At 45.1% G+C, this 24926-nt stretch overlaps 5 protein-coding genes across 7 annotated transcripts; 2 read left to right on the top strand and 3 right to left on the bottom strand.

Annotated features, from left to right (window-relative positions):
* The first annotated feature begins 32 nt into the window (after positions 1-32).
* On the top strand, positions 33-11939 carry LOC1274114 (hexosaminidase D). 3 transcript variants are annotated; one of them, XM_061650207.1, is made up of 5 exons: positions 33-848; positions 929-1141; positions 9038-9461; positions 9815-11403; positions 11471-11939. In XM_061650207.1, the coding sequence occupies exons 3-5, from the start codon at positions 9098-9100 to the stop codon at positions 11633-11635; spliced, it is 2118 nt and encodes a 705-aa protein (XP_061506191.1). In that variant the 5' UTR covers positions 33-848; positions 929-1141; positions 9038-9097; the 3' UTR covers positions 11636-11939. The 3 variants fall into 3 exon arrangements, with proteins under 3 accessions (XP_061506191.1, XP_061506192.1, XP_313191.6); XM_061650208.1 differs by lacking the exons at positions 33-848; positions 929-1141 and adding an exon at positions 5426-6098 and having other exon boundaries at positions 9038-9374; XM_313191.6 differs by lacking the exons at positions 33-848; positions 929-1141 and adding an exon at positions 5431-6098.
* A 56-nt stretch (positions 11940-11995) lies between these two features.
* On the bottom strand, positions 11996-14693 carry LOC3290990 (zinc finger protein 525). The gene is made up of 5 exons (XM_061650209.1): positions 14082-14693; positions 13701-13996; positions 13325-13621; positions 12469-13257; positions 11996-12379 (listed from the first exon to the last, which is right to left on the bottom strand). The coding sequence occupies exons 1-5, from the start codon at positions 14323-14325 to the stop codon at positions 12068-12070; spliced, it is 1938 nt and encodes a 645-aa protein (XP_061506193.1). The 5' UTR covers positions 14326-14693; the 3' UTR covers positions 11996-12067.
* Positions 14694-14968: 275 nt separating this feature from the next.
* Positions 14969-20607, bottom strand: LOC1274113 (UDP-glucuronic acid decarboxylase 1). Its single transcript, XM_313190.6, has 5 exons — positions 20299-20607; positions 19002-19507; positions 16316-16903; positions 15948-16214; positions 14969-15875 (listed from the first exon to the last, which is right to left on the bottom strand). The coding sequence occupies exons 1-5, from the start codon at positions 20357-20359 to the stop codon at positions 15753-15755; spliced, it is 1545 nt and encodes a 514-aa protein (XP_313190.6). The 5' UTR covers positions 20360-20607; the 3' UTR covers positions 14969-15752.
* Positions 20608-21605: 998 nt separating this feature from the next.
* Positions 21606-23297, bottom strand: LOC4576887 (O-glucosyltransferase rumi homolog). Its single transcript, XM_001230896.4, has 2 exons — positions 22989-23297; positions 21606-22912 (listed from the first exon to the last, which is right to left on the bottom strand). Exons 1-2 carry the CDS (start codon positions 23128-23130, stop codon positions 21855-21857), a joined length of 1200 nt encoding a protein of 399 aa, XP_001230897.2. The 5' UTR covers positions 23131-23297; the 3' UTR covers positions 21606-21854.
* Positions 23298-23323: 26 nt separating this feature from the next.
* LOC1274111 (mitochondrial chaperone BCS1) lies at positions 23324-24892 on the top strand. The gene has a single exon (XM_313188.5). The coding sequence runs from the start codon at positions 23539-23541 to the stop codon at positions 24811-24813; it is 1275 nt and encodes a 424-aa protein (XP_313188.3). The 5' UTR covers positions 23324-23538; the 3' UTR covers positions 24814-24892.
* Positions 24893-24926: the final 34 nt, after the last annotated feature.

The following is a 24926-nucleotide window of genomic DNA, read 5'->3' as shown; positions in this document are numbered from 1 at the left end:
TTATTTAAAATTAAAAACTATCCATAATATAGAAGCAATACACCTGTATCTAAGAATTTCCAAATAGTGAAAGCCATAGATCTAACGTTCAAAGTAATAGAATCTGGCTAGGCTGTTTTACCGACACGTGGACTCACAGTGATGCACTAAATACTTTACAGCGCCATTGGTGCATTATTTATGGTGCATATTACTTTGTAGTTCCGGTTCCTCTTTTACATTACGCTAGTTAACCAATACATTCAACCAAATCCAGCTTGATCGCCATTGGCCGTAGAACTCCGCGGCGCTGCACTTTGTTGCAGCTTTTTTTTGAAAATTATGGTGCTAACTGCCTTTAAAACACTGGATGTAGGTCACCAGGAATCCATTAGCTATTGATTTCGTTCACACCTGTAGGTACAAACAAATCATGGCACAGTGGCACGGGGGTCCCAGACACAATGCACCGTTCCGTGATGCATGAATGATATTTTTTAAACTGACTGACATCACGCAAGTCCCTAGTGAGCCGTATATGTTGTCATCGGAAGAATTACCTAGACGACACAGTTTGCCATGCCTTTTTGCCCTCGGAACACACGTTAGTGTCGGTGTGTGTAGTGTATAGTGTGCCGTGACCAGACCAGACAACCAGTAGTTGAACACACTTTGCCACGATGGCATCGGACAGTGTACCTGTGCCGACTCGGGAACCCTCGCCAGAAGTGGAAGAACATTTCGTGTCTCGTTCCGTCGCCGTACTGTTCGTGTCGCAGCGTGGTTTACAGTTGAGAAAGTTTCACTCCCTACTACCATCCGGGGGTGGTGCCACCTACACGATACAGTTTTGCGATTTGGAACGCTGGGTAAGTTGTTCGACGTGTGATCGGTAACATCATTATCATCGGTTTTACCAGCCGCCCGTTGTTGGGTGCTTTCTTCTCAGTCTCCACATCTAAAGATGGCCTCCGTGGGGCTTACGCCCGACTATTGCTCCAGCACGGATACCACCGACTCGTCCGGAAGCAATCTGCAAGGCCAGTACGCCAATGTGGTACGCTTTGTCGATTCATCGACATCGGCGGATGGTGACAAACGGGACACAAAGCAACAGGGCTGAATGGAGCATCATGGAGCGGCTTTAAAACGTGTTCTACAGGTAGGTGGAATTGCCATCACATTTTATGCGGATTATTATCATTAAGTTATGTAGACAAATTTAAAAAGCTCTTTATATTTATTACTATAAAAACATTGGTATTCCCTACTCAGTTGCTTCTATACGCTCTAAAGCGTATAAGTCTTCCATATCTAAAGGATGTATCGGCGATATAGTTCGTTTAAGGAAACAGTATAACGATTGTTTGTAATTAAGGGGTAAGCGTGACTTGATCAATTTAAGACTCAATCCAAGCAACGACACATTTGTATGCCGTTCCGACCCTGTAGTATACAAACATACACCATCAAATGCGGTTAAATCGGTGCATTACGTGAATTACACACTATGGAACAAACTTTCTGGATTGAAGAATAAAAAAAGCTTCATCAAATAACTTTCTGCTGGTTAATTTTAGTTGATACAGTACGATAGGTGTTGAAAAATTCGTAGCCGCTGTATCCTGTGGAATTGGATACCGGTTGCCTAATTCAATCCAAAAACAATAATTTTTCAATTCACTTTTCACTCAATTATATTAATTTTAACATTACTCTTCTTCCAGAACTGTCCAAGAAAGATAGTTGTTAAAACGTGTGTGATATTTTCAATTCGTGTTTATCGAATCCACATTGTGCGGGATGTGCTCCTAAAAACTACAAACAAATTATTTCCATAATTTTATACTATTAATGATTTGGATTTGTCGCTTTACATTGACAGAACTTCAAGTTGTATGAACATACTTTTCCGATGCAAAAAAAAAAAATTATTCAATTACTTTTAATTATCGCGGTGGTGCTTAACAAAGCTTTTCATACCACAAACTCGTTGCAAATACCTGACGACGGCTACGGGCGCATTTGCCACCCTTCATTAAACGAGCCGTCTAAAAACAGGCAATACCTTTGCGAACGTTAACGATTATTGCCGCTCGGAAACACGCAATTAATGAGCTGTTTTATTGCACCTGTTCAAATTCCCATACATTCACATGTTGTGCGAATCTTTTTTTCTTCTTTACGCTCAAGGATTTATTTTTGCATACAAACAAGTGCAAAAAATAATCAATCCACGAGGAAGCGGAAACACGAAGGGGGTGGAAAATAAACTCAGGATTTCTAGTTCGATAAAACTGTAAAAGTGCATTCGAACCAAATGCAACCCATGCATCGTCCTGCATTTTTCAGTGCACGTATCGACGGTTAAATGAATTGGGTTTTTTGTTGTTCTTCTCGTACCAGAAAATTTATCAAATTAGAGTTTTCCACCTAGAAAAGTTGACCGAGCGAGAGCTTTTAGTTGGGGCTCAGCTCAGCGTGCTAGGGTACAGAGCTTTACATGCTTTACACAAGCACACAAAAAAGTACTCGGAGAATGGTAAACGTGTCTGTATGCCTACCGTAACATTGTCCAACGTAGGGTGACTTCATCAACCGTATTGGCAATTAAATTTGCATTCATTGCAATCAGTCCGAGAATCTGCACATCTGTACGAGCTAGATCTGGTGAACATGGGAAACGTGAAATGTTTCACACAGCCTTTTTGCCTGCTCATTCTGTTGCGGCTATGCAAACAACGGGCGTATTTAAACGGGGGAAAGTCATTAAAAGAATCCATTCATCCCATCGGGATGTCGTATTAGCGTCAGGGTAAATGTTTGCCTTGTTCGTTAACACGCTGCTCGCAAATCACGGCGCAGTTGCAGGATATCGACACAGCTGGTAATCGACACTGCTGGAGCAAATCCTTGAGACTGATCGCGAAGACTTACATTGGAGCACAGGTTGAAGTATAATACTTTTTTCAAATACAAATTTTACTAATTGAAATCAAAGCTTCATAGCTGTGTTGACGTTTGCATAAAAAAATGACAGCAGTTTTAGATTTTTTATAGATCTATCAGTCGAAGTCTAACCATGATGGCCTAAAAAGTTAAATAACTTCGTTCAGAAGCGTATGCGGTCAAAGAAACCACACCATCACGAAAACGAATATCGTGTGGCTGTTTGTGGATGTCGGGTAAGTCCGTTCCGAAATTTACAACAAGTTGCCACTATTAGACAACAATCAGAGCTTCCAAAAAAAAAAAAGCCTGGTTCCGAATGGCCGTCGACACTGAGCGACAAGAAGCTCCAAAGGATGCTGAAAATGAAGACCGTGGGAAAAGTGGCAAACAATGCTGCGATCGCTTGGGCTGGAGGTCAATGCAACCGGTCAAACAGTGAAATCGTACTAGGAACAATGTAACCGATCAAACATCATCCAGCTGTGTTCCAACGAATATATCTGGACCAACAGAATGCGAAAGCTCTACTCCAACAATTGTGTTACGAAAACTGAGGAGGAATTGATCAAAATCGAAGGTAGAACTGAAACACATGTCTACACGCACGTCGTTGTCCGCCAATAATTCATAAAAGAATCATATTATGCACTACTGACCAACTCCTTTGTTATCAAAAGGCGCACTCTGATAGCGAGAGTAAGTCGTACTTTGTCAACCACTGACCCTATGCGCACGAACTGTTGTAGGAACTAGTGTGCTCTTTGGAACTGAAAATGGAACCACTAGGTCCGCAGGGTGTTGGAGTCGCCCGGAGCCACCCGGAGTCGTCCGAAAACGTCCGGAGTTGTCCGGCCTTGTCGGGAGTCATCTGGAGTCATTCGGAGTCGTCTCCGACTCCGAACGACTCGGAACGACTCCCAACGACTCCAAACAACTCCGAACGACTCTAAACAATTCCGAACGACTCCAAACAACTCCGAACGACTCCGAACGACTCCGGATGTCTCGGACTACGTCGCCGACTACGTCTCGACGACTCCGACTCCGAACGACTTCAAATGACTCCGAATAACTCCGGACGACTTGGAACGACTCCGGATATTGCTGAGCCTACCTACCTTCCGGAGTCGGTTCCAAAATTTTCGGAATCGGATCGGAGTCGACTCCGAAGTTTTGCCAACTTTACCGATCACTAGTAGGAACCTATGTGACCTATGTTATGGAAAATACCATTGACATTCTCGCGGGGCGGTCCCTCAATTCAGTCGTCAACTCGCACGACTTAACAACATGCCCGTTGTAGGTTCAAGTCTAGAACAGACCCCCCCCCCCCCCCCCTGCCACCTAGCATGGACTTGACTGAATAGTGAATGGGTCTAAAAATCCTGTATAGGCCGGGGCATGTCCGCTTAGGACGTTACGCCGAATAGAAGAGAAAGACCATATTGACATTATGGTAAAATAGTGATACACAAATAATAAACTCTAAATATGACGATTAATTTGAATAGTTTGTCCAGCTGTAAATAACTGCAATATTCTATTCAAACCGTGAAATCGCATAACATAATTAAGGTCGCATGGTAGTATTTTGAACAACATGCTTGCTAGGAGTTTCCTCAGTTATTTCAACTTGGATTTGGCTTATTGGCTTTCAAATAATACATCGTAGTGATAACTTATAGAAAAAAAACTCCTTTTAAACGGACAAATAAAAAACTCTTTAAAATGTTAGATATATTTTGTTTCATAAGGTAGTAGAAGAGCCATTACACAACATAACGAACGTGTTAATTGATGATGAGAGTTATTTTGTATAGAAGTGGTAATATTAAAACCACACAAATGATACACTAAGTGAATATAAGTAACAACAACGATAAATAAAAACAGATTATAGCAAGGTAAAGGAAAGGAAAGAAAAATTAAAACAAAACAAATGAATAAACAAATTAAGATATGAAAACATGCAACCAGATTATTGGAACTTGAAACGCACTGAAGCAAAATTGGCATACCTACACATACTTATAAAAAAAAGATAAATTAAGAAACTTTCTGATTCTTTCACGCTACCTTAAGTTAGTTTATGGCGATTTCGTTTATTGTGCAAATGGAAGCAATTTGTATACCTAAAGCATTTTCCTCGAGAAATGGTTTCTCATGTCATTAACGAAATTCTCAAAAAAAATTAAAAACAAACAACAATTAGGATTTCAACGGCACATGGTTTTAACATGGTTTTATGTACTACACATTTACACGTGAAGGTGTTTTCCTATTCCATAAAATCCAACAGAACATAGAAGCATACTAGCTTTCATTGAGCTACGAAAACAAAATCGAACTCATTCCAGCTCACAGACGAAAAAAAGCCGGTTTATGCCAACGACAAGCGTTTCCTCCGTTCTCGGAGCGTCAAGAAGGCAGCAGCATAAAAGCAGCCCGTTTTTGCCACCAAGCGCGCGCGTCCAGACAGTGTGTAACGCTTCCGTCGTGTTATTCCGACGTGCAGACGCCCGATTCGGCGCACTGATGCACTTTCCCACCAATCGGGCACAACAAAACAAAAACCGAAAGGTGCCACCGCTGCTGACGAACAACACGGGAGCAGCCTTCGCGCGGACACGGATTGGCACCTAGCGTTTTGTGGAGCAGGAGGATGAAGATGCTGTAACTGGAAAGGGCTTTTGTCATCGCCGGTCATCAGAAACAAGGGGGACGCAAAATTCTTTAAAACTCGATACCGACCGACAGGACGTGTTCACTCTGTAGCTGCTGCTGGACCGGATAACATTGACCACCAGCCGGATAACATTGGTTAGCAAGGTGGTTGTGTGTTTATTGCTGCTGGAGCAACTTGCAGCAAAATGGAGAACGTTTAATCGGAGGTTTGGCCCCTGCGGAAGTGTCCTGTGCATTTGTCCGGCTGGTGACAAGTAGTATCGCGGCTCGTGGTGAAGCATTTTCCTCATTGTGCAGTGTATGTTGTTTGCTCGGGCGAAGGAATAGATGCACAACAAATCAACGTGGAAAACGTGAGCCAGATGATTTGTGTGTTTGTGGCTAAAAGGGAACTGTGATGCTAATTTATCAATAAAACCACCGTGTCGAAACGAAAGTGAAAAAGAGTGAAGCGCTCAGTTGTGAGGTTCATTGTGAAATAGGTAAGAAAAGTGAAAATTGCACCGGTGATTAGTTGTACAGATAAAGTAGAACATTTAATCATTTACTTTTCGGCATAAAAATCAGTCACTGTAGTGATTCCAGGGTTTACTCTGTTCTGGTGTGCCCGCTGCACCATAACACCTAAGGATGCAAAAACGCTTGATTAATCATTCATCCTGTTTTACATTAGTATGGCCGCCCAATGCTGTTTACTAAATCATGCAGATAGCCCACAGAATGAAGAGATTGAATTTAATCGACGAAGTATGTTGCTCAACTTTTAAGGGGTAGAGGTTTTAACCATCGGATTAATGGAGTATGCTGTCAAATCAAACCCTACAAAAGGGACCCAAAGATCCAAAGCTAATGTGCTTCTCGCTCGAAGGACAGTAGAAGCAGTTAATTGCCACTCTAATCACGAACCATTCACGAATGAATCTCTTACTGTCGCCTGCTTCCCGTTCCCCTCAGGACGCTCCAACGTGTGTATGTGTGTGTGTACCAGCAGAAACACAAGCCCCTGAAGGAGACACATTTCAGAAATACCAAGCGAAACTTTTTCAAGAATCATGTTTCCCCGTGTGTTCAAATGCATTCCGCCACAAATTCTTCCGCGCCTCGAGGAATCGTTCCCGGCTTTCAGAAGTACCACTCCAGCGAACCACCCGTACATGCCCTCCATCCCAATCCCATCAAAAACAAGACCCTTTGATGTTTTGCTGTCCTTTTTCCGGTTCTTTGCCATGTTCGCGACCTCCATCTAATGATCATTGTCCTCGGTCAACAGCGCACTGTTCCGATTGCCCTCGGAAGACCCCCTTCTTTACCGTGCCTTTACCAATATCTCCACTACCGGGGCTTCAATGCCGACAAATTCACATATTTTTTCAAATACTCAATAAACACATTCGCCTGCGCCAACCTTTTACGGTAACTGGCGGCATGCCACAGTCTCTCGTACTGCGCTCGGGCTGCGCTACTGGAAATACTGGTCCTCCTTTTTGGCACACGTTTTGCGGGAGCGGGTTTTGGACGCGGGATTCGAGCTGAATCTTTAATGTAACGAAAATGTTTGGAGCTTTTTTTTGGCCACGACGCGGAATGCAACAAATTAAGGGAATGCATGATGAGAGACGATACGATAATAGGGGGGAAATAACTGTTGCGTGTTGGTGTGGATGAAGTTGCGTTTTGCTGTTTCGTAGAAATTATGTGTTTTGCTGGTGTACAGTGTTTGAAAGATAATTCGTTTGTCTTAACAAGTGATCTTCTTTTTGCGTGATCGATCTCACAATATTAGCATTGATCACTTATTGATCATTAAAAACGGTGGTCAGTTTAATTTTGTACGATGATCCATTAGTTTTAGCACAGAGGATCCTGATTTACAGAAAATGTACGAATTTAAATATACGAGTCGAGATGTTTATATTAAGAGGCTGTAAAAGTTTAAAAAAACTATTTCCATATTTTAACATTTGTAATAACTACTAGCCCTTAGCAAGGATGGTCAGGCATATGTATGATGAGGCACATGGCTCAACCTACATTAGATGTTAAGTTTAAGAAGGGCTGTTTGGTAAGGTTATACGACTTGATGACTGTACCCCGAGACAGACCATTTCAAGATTTTAAGATGGACTTAAATGAATGATAGTCGTGGTTAAGAGGTAAATCAACGAACGATATTTAGCTTACTTCTGATACCCTCAGACGATCGCGATAATTGTTATTGTAATGGCGCACCAGAGCCGGTCTCGTGGTACAGTCGGCAAGTCGTACGACTTAACAACATGCCCGTCAAGGGGTCAAGCCCCAAATGGACCGTGCCCCCCCCCCCCCCTCCATACGTAGGACTTATGACTATCCTTATATGGGTAAATCAATAAGCAAGTCCACTTGTGGTACAGGAGGCAGTCCTTGACCGACAACGGTCTGTTGTGCCAGAAGAAGAATAAGAATGACGCACCTTCTCTTACTTTCCACTAATATTCGTTCTACTAAGAAATGCTGACTATCGGGATGAAGTAAACACAAAATTCTGTCAAACGATAACGTGATGATCAGTTTCACCTCTTACACCAACATCGGGTAAGAAGGATGTAAGGATGTAAGAGTTAAAATATATTACCTCAAATGCTGATTCAATGCTACAACTCTGGGGCATATATTGGCATGGAATAATACTTAAAGGAATTAACCAGTTCATACACACATTCAAGACAACCAAAACAGTTCTAACATGGAACATTAGGAGTTACTCCATCGAACACAATGGGGTTTTAGTGTAAATTTTGTGTATCCCTAACGTGGATCGCAAATAATCCACAATCCATTGATCCGCCTCATCATATTTCGGTGTGCTATGAGCTATTGCATCTGGAAATGATTACTTACAATAATCAATTTATAATGATAATCTTGATTTTCCAGTCTGTCTATAGACAATAAATTGACTGAAACTGAAATCTGTGTTGTCTGATTGTGCGCTGTTCCTTATATGTCTATCAAAGCTATTTTAAATCTAATTTATCTCATAAAAATGAGAAAAATCTTCCTATCATTATGAAGGTTGTGGTGCTCATTATAGGCAAACATTACATGAGACATACATAAAGATGGCCTAGGACAACTACTCGTATTTCACGCTGTATAACGTGATAATATTTTGTTGTTTTGCATAACAAGCACAAATACGTTTGATTTCCTGAAAGCTACCCGTATCCATGATTTCATTGGGCAATTTGCTATAACATTTTAGCCTTTAAAAAAAAGAAGGAGTTCTTGATACGCATTATGATATCACATCTTATTTCGCTGTTCCAATTTCCAATTTTTCAACACTTTTGAAATAATTTTATAATTCACTTCTAAATCCCCCCTTGAATCAATGATTTTTTTTGACCCCGATAACCCCGCCGAACTATATCTATTTCAGATTTAAAAAATAAACCAACCCCTCCCAGCCATCACCTACAACCAACAAAACACGCCCGAAATGCATTCCCGCCTGCTGATAGTTTGCTGGCGGCGCAAACTTTTCTTTCTCGGCGCTTCGCTGCTTTTCCTGCTGGCACTGTGGTTTTGGGGCTTCCTGTACACTACACACATTACCGAGGACGGTGGTAAGATCGTGTCGGTAAGAGAGCTGATGCTCGGCAGCGCACACGGCGGTCGGCACGAGAGTTTGCTGCAGCGATTGGGTTTCCACGAGCGACACGACCCTGCCCTGGACGGTGGCAGCAATGGAGTGGAGCCGCATGGTGCAGCACACGGTGAGCAAGGATCGGTTCAGCTTGAGGGCGATGAGGGAGGCGTTAAGTTTGTTAAACCGACACCGGGTGGATTGCGATCCGCAAAGGGTATGTTCACAACTTACCAGCTAAATGATACTAATCAGTCGATAGAAAGTTTAGGTAGATATTCAGAGCCAATTGGCCGGGCATTCTCCAAGTGTGGATTTCTTTTTACGGTTGTAGGACTTGTAGTGAATTACTTACAATTGTATTTAAAAATTTTATAATAATTACTACTAGGTATTCAACTAATTTCCTTAATATAAACTTGAACTAATGTCTATCGTTGCTCGTTATGAATCATACCAGTAACATGTTGGTTTCAAATCAAAAGCTTCATTTCTTTAACACGTCTAACTGTTCTACTTGTAGTACCTTCTTCATAATTTGATTTATGATTATATTTTTCTTTATTAAAGTTCGCCACACCAACGATTGGGATGCAATTATGCAGGATCGAACGGATGAAGGGAAACAGATCAATCAACAACCAAGTGGCAAAGGGCAACCATCACGTCACATCTCAGACGAAATGCGCATGGCCGCCGAGCGACAGAGCCATTACGAGCACGAGCTGAAGCGGATGGGCGTCCCGGTGATTGCCGGCCTAGGCCCAGGCGGAAGACCTCCACCGGCCCAACGGTTGGTGCATTTCGATCTGAAGGGAGCGCCACCGAAAGTGTCCTACCTGCGACGACTGATGCCGATCCTGAAAACGCTCGGTGCGACGGGCATTCTGCTAGAGTACGAAGACATGTTTCCTTACGGTGGCTCGTTGCTTCCACTGGCAGCACGGAATGCGTACAACAGGGACGAGATATTGGAGCTGCTCAAAAGCGCGTTCGCACTGGGTCTAACCGTCATCCCGCTGGTGCAAACCTTTGGCCATCTCGAGTACGCGCTGAAGCTTAAAGAGTTTGCCCACCTGCGTGAGACGGAGGATTCGCCGCAAGCCCTTTGCCCGAGCTACAACGCTTCGATGGCATTCGTGGAGGAACTGTTGACGCAAGTCATCGAGTACCATATGCCGGCCGAGAATGGGAATCTACTGCACAAGGAAGATATTGAACGATCGACCCCGAAGCTAACCCACATTCACATCGGCTGCGACGAGGTTTACCGCCTGGCTGAGTGTCCACGCTGCCGCCACCGGCTGAAGGATCAACTGTTTCTCGATCACGTGTACAACGTGGCCACGATCGTGCGCCGTCGATGGCCCCATCTGCGCGTCATCGTCTGGGACGATATGCTGCGACATATGGCGCTTGATGCACTGCAAGCCTCCGGCATTGGAAAACTGGTCGAGCCGATGATCTGGGTGTATGCGGAAGACATCTACAAGTTTGTACAGTCGGCCACGTGGGAGAAGTACGCAGCGGTATTCCGTACGGCCTGGGCTGCGTCCGCCTTCAAAGGAGCCCATGGCGAGGGATTGCTGATGCCACCGATCAGGCGCCATCTGGAAAACACACTCCGATGGCTGGCAGTGATGCAGGGCGAGGGCAATCGGTTCAGTCACGGACTGCAGGGACTAGCCTTGACCGGCTGGCAGCGGTACGATCACTTTGCCGTTCTTTGCGAGCTGCTTCCGGCGGCCCTGCCCAGCCTAGCGATCTGCCTTTCAACAGCGGCGAAAGGATACTTTGACGTGAGCGCACGCACCAACCCTATACTCAGCAGCCTAACGTGCCCGGAGCCGACGGGGGAGCATCATGCCTGGTTGGAGCTGCACAGGGACTCGATGATGGTGATGTTTTCGCGCTGCATGTTCCCTGGCAGCATGATCTATCGGTTCATACTACGCCTGGCGACACTAACGACCGAAACCGAGGAGTACACCGATGCGATCCGGCAGAGGCGCGGATGGCTGACGGACTACAATATTCGGCACAATTTTAGCAGCGCAGCACGGGTCGACGATTTGCTTGGCGAGAACTACCGCCTGCTCAACGCCGTCTCGAACCTTGCACGAACGGCTGCCTCCACACTGACGGAGGTGTACGATCACGTAAGTCAACAGATGTGATCAACTATTCTTTAAAATTGACATATTCTTTTCCCCTTTTCCTCCCCAGTGGACATATGGTGAATTCATAGAGCAGCGAATTTTTCCAATGCTAGAGGAGCTGAAGCGGTTGGAACGTGCCGGTGAGGGGCTGAAGAAACGACGCGTCTGGCCACAGCGTCCGCTGCCCTATCTAAAGCCGTTTGAAGTGCTTGGAATCGACGAGAAAACCTAGCTAGCCGAGTATGTTAAAATTTCCCTCCATTGATGATCAAATTAAGGAAAAAGCACAAGATTTTAAACCCAGCACTCTCGGTTCGCAGTTTCGGGCCTGTTTTTGTATACGATTCATGTCTTTCTCCACAAAAGTTGGGTGCTAAAGTCAACCCAACAGATTTGTCACCCAACACGACTGACAGAGAAAGAGTGTATGTGTGTGCGCTAGTTAAGAGATAAGTGATTTAGTTAATAGACATTTTGGAATAGTGTGTAGATGAAAGTGTAGCTTAAAGAAGCTCGAAATAGAAACACGAAACGTATGGCGGTGGCTTTCTTTTCTCAATATTCCGAAATAACCCGCAATAACCACTCACCGTTTACTGTAGATGTGTGTATACTGAACTGATGGCTCTTACCGACACGTGTTTATTTACCACACCACCGATCACTATCGGGTTTGATCTTGTGCTGCTTCGGTGGCCAACTGTTGTTGTTGTTCCTCGATGGGCAACTGCTTTTTACGATCTGCTGTATCGTGTAGCTTCCGGTGAACCTGTAACGGTGTTGGCTGCGAAAACGTTTGACCACAGATATCACAGATGTAAGGACGTTCCTTAGTGTGTGACCGGCGATGCCAGTCTAAGGCATTCCGTCGTGCGTAGGCTTTGCCGCAAAACTCGCACGTGTGGGGTTTCTCGCCCGTGTGGCTCAGCATGTGCACGGCGAGATCTTTACGCGTAATGTGACCCTTATTACAGACCTGCAAAAATAAAGCGAGTGACGTAGAAGTAGAAGTATGTACGTGCACCATGTGCTTAGGTCGTCAATTTATACTCGACAAACACTTACCTCACAAACGAACGGTCGCTCATTTCGATGTATTCGCATGTGCACGTTGAGATAGCTTTTGGAAGTGAACTGTTTCCCGCACTCCGAGCAAGGATAGCGCGTTATCGCTTCATCCCGCTTGCCATGATGTTGCTGAATATGCGACTGCAGCAGCGAGTTCTTCGTGTACTGCTTGTCGCACTGCTCACAAGCGAACGGTTTCACGCCGAGATGTCGATTTTTGTGATCTAGTAGCGCTTGCTTCGCCTTGAACGATTGCCCACACAGTCCACACTGGAAGTTTCGCTCCGTGTTGTGCGCCCGCCGGTGAGCGGAAAGGTAGCTGCGGTGCTGGAAACCTTTCGAGCAGATGTCGCACGTATATTCGAAGCTGTTTGTGTGCCGAGCCACATGCTCATCGAGCCCGATGCGTGATTTGAACGCTTTGGCGCATCCTTCGAACGTACACTTGAACGGTGCCAGCCGCAGGTGCGTATTTCTGTGCACCGTCAGCTTCTGGCGGGTGCGAAACGTCTTAAAGCAAATCTCGCACGTTTTATCGTTTGGCAAATCTTTTGCCTCGTTCACAGTGGTGGTGCTGCTGGTGGCAACGCCCGCTGCGTCCGACTCGTCAAAGTCAACCATTGAGAAATAGGAATCGCTAGGTTGAAGGCCCGAAATTTCACTACACTGTACGTCGCCGGAGATTTGTTGCGGAGAGGGAAGTTCTTCAGCTGATTGTAACTGCTTCTCTGCTGTGGCATTATAGACGTCCGCGATTATTTCCTGCACGTGTGCTTCGGACAATGACTGAAAAAGGCATACTGTGGTAAGCAAAAATGATGGCACAAGATGGGTTGCTAAGAGATCTCATTACCATTTCTTGATGATCTTCTAGCGTTGTTGTTGGAATGCCAACAAAATCGTCATAACTTAAGTCATCCTCCTGTTCCACTGGCAGTGTTCTGCCGCTATTCATTATATCCTCACCACACGGTACCGCCATTGTAGTGTACGCATTGAAACAGCTTTCATTCGGTTCCGTTGCTTGTGCCACATTCATCGGAACAGCATCGTGAGGTTGCAAATAGTTTGTGCATTCCTGCTGTAGTAAGTCGTTTTTGAGTATTCTTGCTCCATTTGTCGGTATTGAGATTTCTAATTCATGTTTTATCTGAAATTGTGAAAGTGAAAAGGTATCAATGTTTCGTACATGGCGGACATTCATCCCAAAGGGAAGGTTGCAAACTAACCACGAGCTCATCGTCGTTGGTCGTAAAATCGAGGTCATCCTTCTGCAAGCTACGAATGATATCGTCGTAATCCTTGCTGAGCTGATTCTTTTCCGACTCATCCATCATAAACTCATTTGCGGAAAAGTTTATGTCGGCCAGCTCGTTGCTCGAATGGATCGACTGATCCTGTTGAATCTGTTGATGGGTTTCGAATACGCTATCGACGGACTCCGGCATCTGCACTACTACTGCCGTAGCGTCTAACGTAGTTTTACTGGAGCAAGGGATCGACTGCTGATAATATTGCAGCAGTCCTGTAGGCGACCAGAGAAAGGAAAAAGTAAGTAAACGCTATTGCGTAGATAAAACAATCGTTATTTGGTAGCAACACTACGTTACCATTGTAATACTCCTGACACTTGAGACTCTGCTGCCGAAAGGCGTAAAACTGTTCCAGCTTGTAGACGCACCCGTTGCATATGAATTTGGAGACATAGCTTGGCTCCATCTCGGATACCTCGATGGAGACGCATTCTCGTATGATTTTCGACAGACTGCGCTGCACACCGCTCGGTGAGGTGATGTACATTCCGAACAATTCTTCACACTTCATTAAGCATAATCTGCATAAAACGTTGTTCATTCTCGACGCTCCATACGATTAGCCGGCTCTGGGAACTTGTTTGGCGGCCGACAAGGTAGCGTTTTGCACTTCACTAAACAGCTGTTGTTTTTTTTGTGAATTCTAAACTAAATAGCTGCACAACCAGAGCAACGCAGGATCCCGTTTGTTTGTTTACATTGTAGGGACGTCAACAGGCGGATGTTGTAACAAATTTTAATGACATGCAAAACTAATTGGCTTTAAATATTTACTAAAACATTTGCATCCGATCCTGCAACCGACAAGCATTAATGGTTTTACTACACTTTAATGTATAAAACAAATAAATACATTTTAAATTGTGCTCTGCATCGACCATTGTGCAGAGGGGCGAAAGGCCAACTGACAGTGTTGCCATCGTGCCACAAGCTAACTACAACCCTGCGTGTTTTTAAATGTACCGTTATTTTTATTCATGATCTCCTTTGGCGGCGCAGAGACATGTTTAAAATCATAGCAAATCTCAATTCTTCCTTATTCAATTTTCATGTAAGCTTTGTATTTGAAACTGATTTTTCCTGCCTACCAATATTGTCCGTTGTGTTGGAGAGCGAGATAAATAGTTCCTTGTTTTTCTTATGTGATATTAGCTTATAATTAATGAGACCGTATGCTGATGTAGTACACTTTTGTGACATATTTTATTACATATTTATTAGATTCTCAGCGTTCTTATCTAGCTTTCCCGAAACAAAAACACAAATCAAACACAATCCTTACTGTATGCTATACTAAAACCAGACTAGAAGATATTTACATAACAAAAGAGAATAACAATCACTAATAGAGTTCACATTTCGCTCTCCAGACGGTGAAGGCAGTCCCGTGCAACTAAGCCATAGATATGAAACATTTGCTGTGCCGATTATCATTTTGCGTAATTGGTTCGTTTTTCATTGCGCTATTTCAAACTATTGCACGTGTGTTAATTGACCCTGTTTTCCAAACCGCTTCAGTCGTGTTGTCTGAATAATGAAAACAGTATTTAAATACCAACTAAGATCTTATCGCCTAATTTGAGCCTCCCATGCTATGATTGCGCAGATATTTTGAAATTATGCAGGACTTAAGGCATGATTTTTGTATTGTACTATATTCATAGTAAAATAAATGTTAAAGACAGCTTCAATTTTGGAGAATGAAATATTCCACTCTTTCAGAGACAAGTAATTTCTTCGCTTTTGCACACACACCAAGCATCAATCAATAGCTGATACTCTCATATTGCTGCACTACTGCATCCTGCCATGCGACATTCGCCATCGATTCGTATCTACAAAGTTCTTCTGCACACTTCCTTTTGGGAAGGTTTTATCAGAGTGCGCGCACAACACACGTGCCGATGGAATTAAATCCCATTTGTCTAATCTCGCTCACTAAACCGCATCACACCACTATCCCCGATATCATAACAAGCTGCGGAACTCGGTCGTCTCAGGGACAAAGATGTTTCGCTGTGAGTGATTTGAGCGCGCCAGCTCCTTGCGGAAGTAGTCTATCGTTTTCATAAGTCCTTCTTGTAGCGGTACCTATAACGGGACAGGAAATAAACCGAGCATGAAAAGTTATCCTTCCCATTCGTATTGGCGCCATTCACTTACCCTTGGCTCCCAGTTGATGTATTTCTTAGCCCTCGAGATGTCCGGTTTCCGGCGCTGCGGATCATCCTCGACGGCAGGCAGCTCGATTATTTTACTCTTGCAGCCTACCAAGTCTCGAATAATTTCGGCAAAGTCCTGTATCGTACGTTCGACTGGGTTGCCCAAGTTCACGGGTTGCGTGTAATTGGATGCCATCAGCGATACCAGACCATCAACCAGATCCGAGACGTACTGGAACGATCGTGTCTGCCGGCCGCTACCGTAGATCTGCAAGTTACGTCAGTTGAATACACAACAGCAACACAAATTAATTTTACCTCACCGAAACCACCAACTCATCAGATTGGTGGGGCCACCAAGAAACCTACCGTGATGGACTGGTTTTGTAGCGCTTGGATGATAAAATTAGACACGACGCGCCCATCATTCATGTGCATCCGCGGTCCGTAGGTGTTGAAGATTCGCGCCACGCGAACATTCACTTTCTCCTGCTTGGCATAGGCGTAGCTCAGCGTTTCCGACACGCGTTTGCCCTCATCGTAGCAGGCGCGTGGTCCGATCGGATTGACATGACCCCAGTACGTTTCGGGCTGTGGATGCACATCGGGATCGCCGTACACTTCGGACGTGCTCGCGATCAATACCTTGGCGCCGACACGCTTCGCCAAACCGAGCACATTGATCGTACCCAGCGTGTTGGTTTTGATCGTCTTGACCGGATTGTACATGTAGTGTGGGGGGCTGGCGGGGCTGGCCAGATGATAGATTTCGTCCACCTCGATGAACAGTGGATTGACGATGTCGTGGTGAATCAGCTCGAAATTTTCATGTCCCAGCCAGTGCTCGACGTTGCGCTTCCGGCCGGTGAAAAAGTTGTCCGCCACGATCACTTCGTGACCTTGCATCATAAGATAATCCACCAGGTGCGATCCAACGAAACCGGCTCCTCCCGTTATCTAAAGAAAGTGAGAGCGATCAAAAGCAGCAATAGGGGAGAGATAGGGAAGGGAAGTACGTGAGCGTTTGTGCGTGGATCGAATGTACAATAAATTTCTCCTTCATTGCCATACGATACGGTCAACACACGATTGACATTAACCTTGCCAAACATAACTGTACAATGGCTTTGTGACATCATACTAATTTTGATGAGGAGAGGAACGTGGTCCATCATAGTTGCTGTTGAATATGTAAAAGATGTGTTCACTATCAATCGATTCGTCATAAAATATACGAATTTTATTGAAATTATTAAACCACCGTCCAAAACAGCATAATCGGCACAGTAGACGATGTCGCAATAGTTTGCAGCATTCGACGAAGAAGGTCGTTTGTTGCAGACATATGAAGTGTTTTATAACATCGTTTCAAGTTTTTTCACGCTATAAATTAGATTTGCATATTACTACATTATCAATGAATTTTCGAGAAATTCTGTCAATTTATGTGACCAATTTCGTAGCAGAATATTTAGAATATAACGCCACAGTGTTGATTTTTTTGGGCAGTAGTTTTTTTTTTATGTTTTGGTGTACGGTTATTTGCATGAAAATGTTGTTCCGCAATAATCTATTTTTAAAAAATTATCCTTCTCCAGAACTGGGCAAAGTTTTACGAATTTCCAGCACAAAACTCGTGTTCAATGACGTTTTTTTAAGCAGTACACATTATGAGATAAAATGGAAATCAAAAAAAGCAAAGCATCGCTAACATCAGTTGTTTGAGCAGCTGTATTTTTACGTTTCATGCAAGGTTTGTTCGTGTATGAATGTGAGCAAGGTCAAGGGCGTCCTGAAAGTACACAGTTGCATCAATATTTTGCTGACTATGACAAAAAATGCGTTCCAGATTTACGCTACAAACATACCCAAAGACAGTACCATAGCTTTTAACGGTGTCTTTTTTTAATTAAACGTTGCTTTAACTGCTCGTCCAGGTCACCAGCATTAACCAGCAGGTGGCTAACACATTATGGTACGCGCAACTAAGCCAAAACTGGCAACATTCTCGTAAAAGTTAATAATGCTTTCAACCTTGATATATATGAGATCGCTGAACAAAACTGCAAGTCAATGTTTATGTTTGAGACTTGGACAACGACGAAACGTACGTATGTCGGTTGAAACAGACTTTTCGATCAACCCCGATCGATGACGATAAGACGATGGGAAAGGAACTGTTTAACACGTGTACAGTAAAATAGAGCACTCATGTTACGTGCCAAAAAGATGACTGCGATAAAAACTAGCCCCACAAGCGACACGACAGTTCCGAGAGGAGTTCACCCATGTCTTCGCTCCATCTCAGTCAACACTAAAAGGTGAACGTGTTGCCATAAGAGCTTATGTGAGCTAATGACAAAGATACGACCGGCGGGTGTGAAACCATCAGTAACATGACGATTGTTTTGTACACACTCACACACACACCGAACGGGAGTTTACTTTGCTTTACATGCCTTGCAGCATGGAAGCACAATTATGCTTAAATGATTACTGGGTATCGTTGCATAATCGGACTGTCCACCCATTTACGGTGGCATCATATGTGGATTTTAGACACTGGTCCATTGAATGTGTCAAAACTTCCTTTACGTGGCACGCACCTCCGCTCCTACTGATCGCTATCCACTTCGTCTAAAGTGGCGCACAAGTTTGCTCAGCCTGTCCGTACTCGATCCTTGCCCCGGTTCGGCCCAAGTATGCTTTAAAGTGTTGGACACCAATCACGTAGACAGTTCCATCACATTTCGGCAAATATTGTCACAAGAGTTAACAGTGCCCAGTCAATGAAAACGCACCATTGGCCAAGCTCTAAGCAATTGTTTGAAAGATTGATTGTTCAGTGTTAAAGCAAAGAAAAGGAAGCCCGTATTGTCACTTAAGACCTCTTGACTATATCAAGGGTTGTACAGTAAAATGTTAATAGTTTTAGACAATGTCTCTTTGGATGTTTAGATCAATAACTCTGTTATTGTTTTAATGTTAATGGAGTATGTTTTACCTGTAACCGTACATGTAAATGTGCTCATGATATGCCCGCTTACACACTTACCAGTATCCGTTTACGATTTTTGTAGTTTAAAAAGGTTACATCGGGATATTTGCGCGGTATCCGACCCTCCAGCTCCTGTATCTTCCGTTCCAGCTTCAGTATCTGTCGCTTCGCCTCGTGTAGCTCATTCAGCCGAGATTCGCGATCGAGATCATCCGGACCAAGATCGTTGAGCGAAGGTACCTGGTGCAGTTTTTGTGCACTGCCAGCCACAAAAGCTCCTTTGCGTAGGGGCGGCCGTTGGGGTTTGCTTTGCGCCAGCGCTAGCTCAACATCATCGAGCGGCTCTGCTTGACCGGCAGCAGCATCATCGTTCGGCTGTTGCTTCTGGCCTCTTCGATCGGCCACTGACAACACCAACCGTTCGGGCGATGGACCAGCGCGGCGGTGCTCCTGATCGATAGCTGCGTTATCTTCCCCTCCGATGGCACTACTATCACCGTCATCGTAAGCGTAGTGTGATACCCCGTTTGTTGGGCTGCCCCATGATTTGTACAAACAAATCACTGCACAGGAAACAGTTTTGCGGCGGAAAATAGAACCAGAAGGGAATGGGAAAAGAACCATCATAATGTGTTTAAGGTGAGCGAGGATTTAAAACTAAGTGTCCCGCCAAAGAAAAGGCTAATGAGGAGAATTCTTCCAAGCAATATGTACACATATGTTACGCAGTATTGCACAAACAAAATGCACGATACAGCCAGCAATATGTAATGTTTGCTGTTGACGAAATGTAAACAATGACCGAAGTGTGGCTGTGTCGGCATACTTGAGCATAGCGTGAACCCTTATCCTAAATAGCACCATGGTAACGGCAACGCAATCGCACACTTTCACTGGAAGTAGATGTTGCAGCAGGCGGAGAACTCGCACACCCACAGAGATTCCATATATCTGGCACCACTGTTGGCCAGAATAGACGATTTCAGTTATTCACAACCGTCACATTACATTAGCTACAGCGCAGTAAATGTTTACAAAAAAGATAATAATCACTGTTCTTGAATAGCAGTTCTGTGCAAGTCTTCTAAAGCCGTGTCTTGCCTCACGCACGGGTTAGCATACACGGGAAACACAAGCTATTGTCACTGCACCGTATTTTCTGGTTTTGATTTGACGAAGGCAACGTTATATGTTGAAAATTGTTGCTTATTTGAACAGTTTGCAACACGAAACGCCTAGTCCTGGGTCTTTATAACATCAATCAAAGAACAACTCGGGAAAGGCACGCAGATCGAACGCGAATGTACACCGAGCCACCGGAACGGCATACCGTTTCCCTTTACAAAACACCTACCGAGCACGATCGTCACTCCGAACGCTAGGAACTGCTTCATCTTTCTCTTCGAAAACACCATGATCACTCGGTGGTTAAGCGAAAAATTCGTCCAAAAACTCCACCGCCCGCAGCACAGGCAGTCTATCGCTGTTTTGACATGTTTATTTTGTCACTTTCCACCTAGTGTCAGGGGAGGAAAGCTACGCGCCTGTGCGCTGGTAGTGGTGTAGTGGTGCCGTCCGACCGCACACAGCACAAGAGCAACCGCAACGGCGAATGTGTTTTTGTGCCGTTTACGCCAATCTGGCAGAGCGAGATGCAATAACAAACACAGAGATCAGCTGTCATTCGTGCTCAATACGCTAACTCTACTCAAGCGCCATTTACACACGCTAGAAAGCTCACGAAAAAGTTACAAGAAAAGTGTTTGGAGCGGTGTGGGTGGGGTGGGGTGGCAAGTATATTGGATGTAATTTATGCGGTAAAGAAAGTGCATGCTTATTTAAAATGATCCGAGTCATCTTTTTGCTAAAAAAGAATGGTAACCATTCAACCAAGGCCCTTTCAAAAATGCATATTTGCATGTTTCAATCTGTCGGTCACTGAGTCAGCCAACATTGTCCCAGAAAGCAAGCTCATTTCGTAATGATACCGGTTTCGGGATTCAAAGTGGCTCATTTTTTTTTGTTTTTGGTTGAGGCGAACCCGCCAAGTTTGCTCACAAAAGCGCCGCCGGTAAAACTAGTTTTTTTTTTGCAGTTTTACGAAACACCTAGGCATGGTGATGGTGGCTTCGAAATGTGATATGAAGCCAGCAAAGTTTTCAATGCGACCAAACATTTGCATATATACTTTTTGAAGGTTAGACACGGGCGGTTCAAACAAGACTGTAACCAATATCATCATAAAAGGCATTATTCGCGAACAGGAGATCTATTTTAACACAACTGATACAAATACAGATGAAAAGATGGAACATAAATAAATCATTTTACCTCATATCGTACCTACCTATCTTCTCTTCATACCGTGTTTTGGAAAATGTTTTATATAACTGTCTAATACTTTCATGTAATCGTTACCGGTGCGTTGGAGACTATCGTGGAAACGCAACGGTTCACGTGTGACGTGAAGCATTTCACTCAAACATTAATTGAGGGATCACGACCAAATATCTCTCTGCGGATCAGTAAAAATGCAGCAGTAAAAGAGACGTTTTTTTTCATTCCGATGAAACGGCCGTTGGGCATATTGCAAGCAAAAACGATGTTTTTAGGGGTGTAAATTTCTCAATGAACGGCCACAAAGAAGTAATACATCTGATGTAAGCTTTCATTCATTGTGCGGTTAGGAATGTTTGGTCATGCAATCCTTGTTACATCAATTTATTTGAAAGTATTGATTCATAATGCTTTTTCACTCTCTTTTCGAACCGCTGGGGGAGCTCATCAAATGAAATCTTGCGTTGAATTACATCTGCTGCGTGTACAGACTTTGTCAGAGATTGTCTTCTTGTTACCTGCAGCAAATTGTCACAAAAATAATACCGTTCATTCGTTTTTGATCGTGTCGCTTCACACTTCAATTAAAGTGGAATCGCGCTCTACTGTATAGCGTATCAACTTGCCGTATCGCTTTAGCAGCTTCTTCCAGTAACACTCTACATCCGCCATGCGCAGATGGTTCCAAATGTGTTCATATCCTCTCTCGGCAATGGCACGCGCCAACTGATCGTGCTCTTGAAAAAACGTTATCAAAGCTTCCAGCTCCTCCGGGGTGCTGCGAACCGGGACGGGCACGTAGTGTACCCATGGTTTAAGCGAGGGATAGAAAAACTCTTGCCACTCATCGCCCACGTGAAATACGAGCGAACGGCACAGGAAAAGGTGTTTAAAGCGAAAGCTAGCCGCTACACCGCGAAAGTTGAACAGAAAACGATAGCGGCAGTGCTCCTCCAGCGTCACTTCCCGGGCTGGTTCCGCGTTCAGTGTGTCCTGTGGTGATTTCCAGGCTTGATTTTTCGTGTACTGCGCATCGACGAGCGATGGTTGTGCGCGGGAGAGTAGCACCAGCGGGTCACGCTCATCCGATGTGCGCGACCCTCGGAAGAAAGCTTTCGGTTCCTTCGCATCCCAGTCCGCACTGGCTTTCGTAATGGTTTGTCGATGCAGATCCCACCGTCCGAGACCGGTCGGATAGAGCGCAATAGCGGGGCCACCTTCCCAAAACGCCCAGGCCGGATACATTATGTCGAGGTATTCAGCCGTCTTGCTGAACGAAAGTACGGGGATCTTTTCCTTGCTCCAGTGTCGATGGATCTGGGGCCAGTCGCGGCAGTTCACGATCAAATCCATGTCGGGCAGGAGCGGCAACAGTGGCCTTACAAAGTGCTCCACGCCGGAACATCGGGCCGGAAACATGCATTCCCGTTGCCGGTACAGCTTATGGCCGATCACCTGATAGTGGGTTCCGTACTGTTTGGCTCGATTTATCATTTCCTTTGTGATGCCGTGTGCTTTGAACGGTTTCAGGTCCGCCTTCAGCACGTCCGCATGACAGTTGCAATTGGTACTGTTGCAGGCAACGTAACCTGCCAGGGCCGTTTCGATTGCGTTGAAATATTTGTTGTAATCTACGGATAAAAGAACGAAACGAAGGTAGCCACAGAAACAAATGCAAATTGAGCGATAAGCGCCCGCACACTATACCTGCCGAGTAAAGGCTTCGGCCAGTTGTACTTGCTTCCGGATCCGTGCATTGCTCCTTGGCCATACACATTCCTTCGTCGGAGGTGTTGCTTTGGACCACGCTGAGACTTAAACATATCACTATGCCTTTAATAAAATGCATGTTTCTATTCGTTGCTGGAACTTAACCTGGCAGTCTTGAGCTATTGCGTGCAGAGAGATACTCGTTGCAGATCTTTAAATTAGACTAAAATTGTACTACATGCTGGAAGTGCGTAATCCGAGCGAGATTGTTGATGTTTACGTTCTGACCTTCTGCAACTGTCAGTGAAGCTGTTGACAGCGAGAAGCGGCTTTTTCTTCATTTTTTTTAAACTCCGCTTGCTTATTTATCAGCCGGTTTGTTGTGATCTGGTAATTCTGACGTTTATCGAACACAGGTGCGTGCAGAAGAGTGCAAGTGTGGCATGGACCGAAACGGTGTTAAGCATCCGTGTTAAATTTACATTTTTACTTTACAAACGAGCATTTGTACATGGTTTCGCACTAACGACAGGCAACGGCAGACAGGATGACGATAGCGGAGTATATCGGTGCGCTTTCGGAGAATCCCTATTTCGGGGCCGGCTTCGGTTTGTTCGGGGTCGGTGCCGGAGCAGCAATGTTACGTAAAGGGATGCAGGGAGCAATGATTTTGTTCCGGCGGCACTACATGATTACGCTCGAGGTACCGTGCCGAGACAAATCGTACCAGTGGCTGCTGCAGTGGATCACACAGAAGGGAGCACGACAAACGCAGCATCTCAGCGTGGAGACGTCCTTTGAACAGCGCGACACGGGACACATTAAAACGCGGTACGACTTTATACCCTCCGTCGGTACGCACATCATGCGGTACGGCGGCACCTGGATAAAGGTAGACCGTGCCCGGGAACAGCACACGCTCGACCTGCACATGGGCGTGCCCTGGGAAACGGTACAGCTGACCGCATTCGGTAGGGATAAGAATTTGTACTTTAAAATTCTGGAGGAGGCCCGGCAGCTGGCGCTGAAAAACACGGAAGGAAAGACGATCATGTACACGGCGATGGGCTCGGAATGGCGACCCTTCGGACATCCGCGCAAGCGACGTCCCATCGGTTCGGTGGTGCTTGACGAAGGTGTTTCCGAGCGCATATTGCGCGACTGCCGGGAGTTTATCAAAAATCCGCAATGGTACTCGGACCGTGGAATACCTTACCGGCGAGGGTATCTGCTGCACGGGCCGCCCGGTTGCGGCAAATCCAGCTTCATCACTGCACTGGCCGGCGAAATCGAGTTCGGCATCTGTCTGCTAAACCTGTCCGAACGTGGCCTGACCGACGATCGATTAAATCACCTGATGAACGTGGCACCCCAGCAGTCGATTATACTGCTTGAGGACATCGATGCGGCGTTCGTATCGCGTCAGGACACGCTGCAGCAGAAGGCCGCCTACGAAGGGCTGAACCGTGTCACCTTTAGCGGGCTGCTAAACTGCCTCGACGGTGTTGCATCCACCGAGGCACGCATCGTCTTCATGACGACAAACTACCTCGAGCGGCTCGATCCAGCACTCATACGGCCCGGCAGAGTCGATGTGAAGGAATACGTGGGTCACTGTTCACGCCACCAGCTCGAGCAAATGTTCCGCCGCTTCTACACCGGCACGGACGCGGAGGCAAATGCTCGCATCTTTGCGGAGCGTGTAGCGGCCGACGGGCGCAACGTAAGCCCGGCACAGGTCCAGGGCTACTTCATGGTGCACAAAATGTCCGATCAGCAAACCGTGCTCGATAATGTGCAGCAAATATGGGACAGCACGTAAGCGGGCGGGGGCTGGGGGTTAAAGAGGTTCTAACTTTACCGTTAATAAAACTGCAATTGCCCATCTTTGCCAACGGTCATGCGTTTGCGTCAAGCATATTTCTTTCCCCGAGA

The sequence above is a fragment of the Anopheles gambiae genome, chromosome 2, assembly GCF_943734735.2.
Source record: "Anopheles gambiae chromosome 2, idAnoGambNW_F1_1, whole genome shotgun sequence".
NCBI classification, from domain to species: domain Eukaryota; kingdom Metazoa; phylum Arthropoda; class Insecta; order Diptera; family Culicidae; genus Anopheles; species Anopheles gambiae.
This window is presented reverse-complemented; position numbering and strand designations above follow the sequence as displayed.

Bases quoted from the DNA above. Each gene is read 5' to 3' on its own strand.
- LOC1274114 (XM_061650207.1), top strand. From the start codon at position 9,098: ATGCATTCCCGCCTGCTGATAGTTTGCTGGCGGCGCAAACTTTTCTTT. The intron at 9,462-9,814 runs GTATGTTCACAA...TCTTTATTAAAG, and splicing joins TGGATTGCGATCCGCAAAGG to TTCGCCACACCAACGATTGG. The intron at 11,404-11,470 runs GTAAGTCAACAG...TTTCCTCCCCAG, and splicing joins TGACGGAGGTGTACGATCAC to TGGACATATGGTGAATTCAT.
- LOC3290990 (XM_061650209.1), bottom strand. From the start codon at position 14,325: ATGAACAACGTTTTATGCAGATTATGCTTAATGAAGTGTGAAGAATTG. The intron at 13,997-14,081 runs GTAACGTAGTGT...GGTCGCCTACAG, and splicing joins GTGTCAGGAGTATTACAATG to GACTGCTGCAATATTATCAG. The intron at 13,258-13,324 runs GTAATGAGATCT...TGCCTTTTTCAG, and splicing joins TAGAAGATCATCAAGAAATG to TCATTGTCCGAAGCACACGT.
- LOC1274113 (XM_313190.6), bottom strand. From the start codon at position 20,359: ATGGTGTTTTCGAAGAGAAAGATGAAGCAGTTCCTAGCGTTCGGAGTG. The intron at 16,215-16,315 runs GTAGGTTTCTTG...CGTAACTTGCAG, and splicing joins TACAAAACCAGTCCATCACG to ATCTACGGTAGCGGCCGGCA. The intron at 15,876-15,947 runs GTAAGTGAATGG...GTCCCGTTATAG, and splicing joins ACATCAACTGGGAGCCAAGG to GTACCGCTACAAGAAGGACT.
- LOC4576887 (XM_001230896.4), bottom strand. From the start codon at position 23,130: ATGCATTTTATTAAAGGCATAGTGATATGTTTAAGTCTCAGCGTGGTC. The intron at 22,913-22,988 runs GTATAGTGTGCG...TTTTATCCGTAG, and splicing joins CCGAAGCCTTTACTCGGCAG to ATTACAACAAATATTTCAAC.
- LOC1274111 (XM_313188.5), top strand. From the start codon at position 23,539: ATGACGATAGCGGAGTATATCGGTGCGCTTTCGGAGAATCCCTATTTC.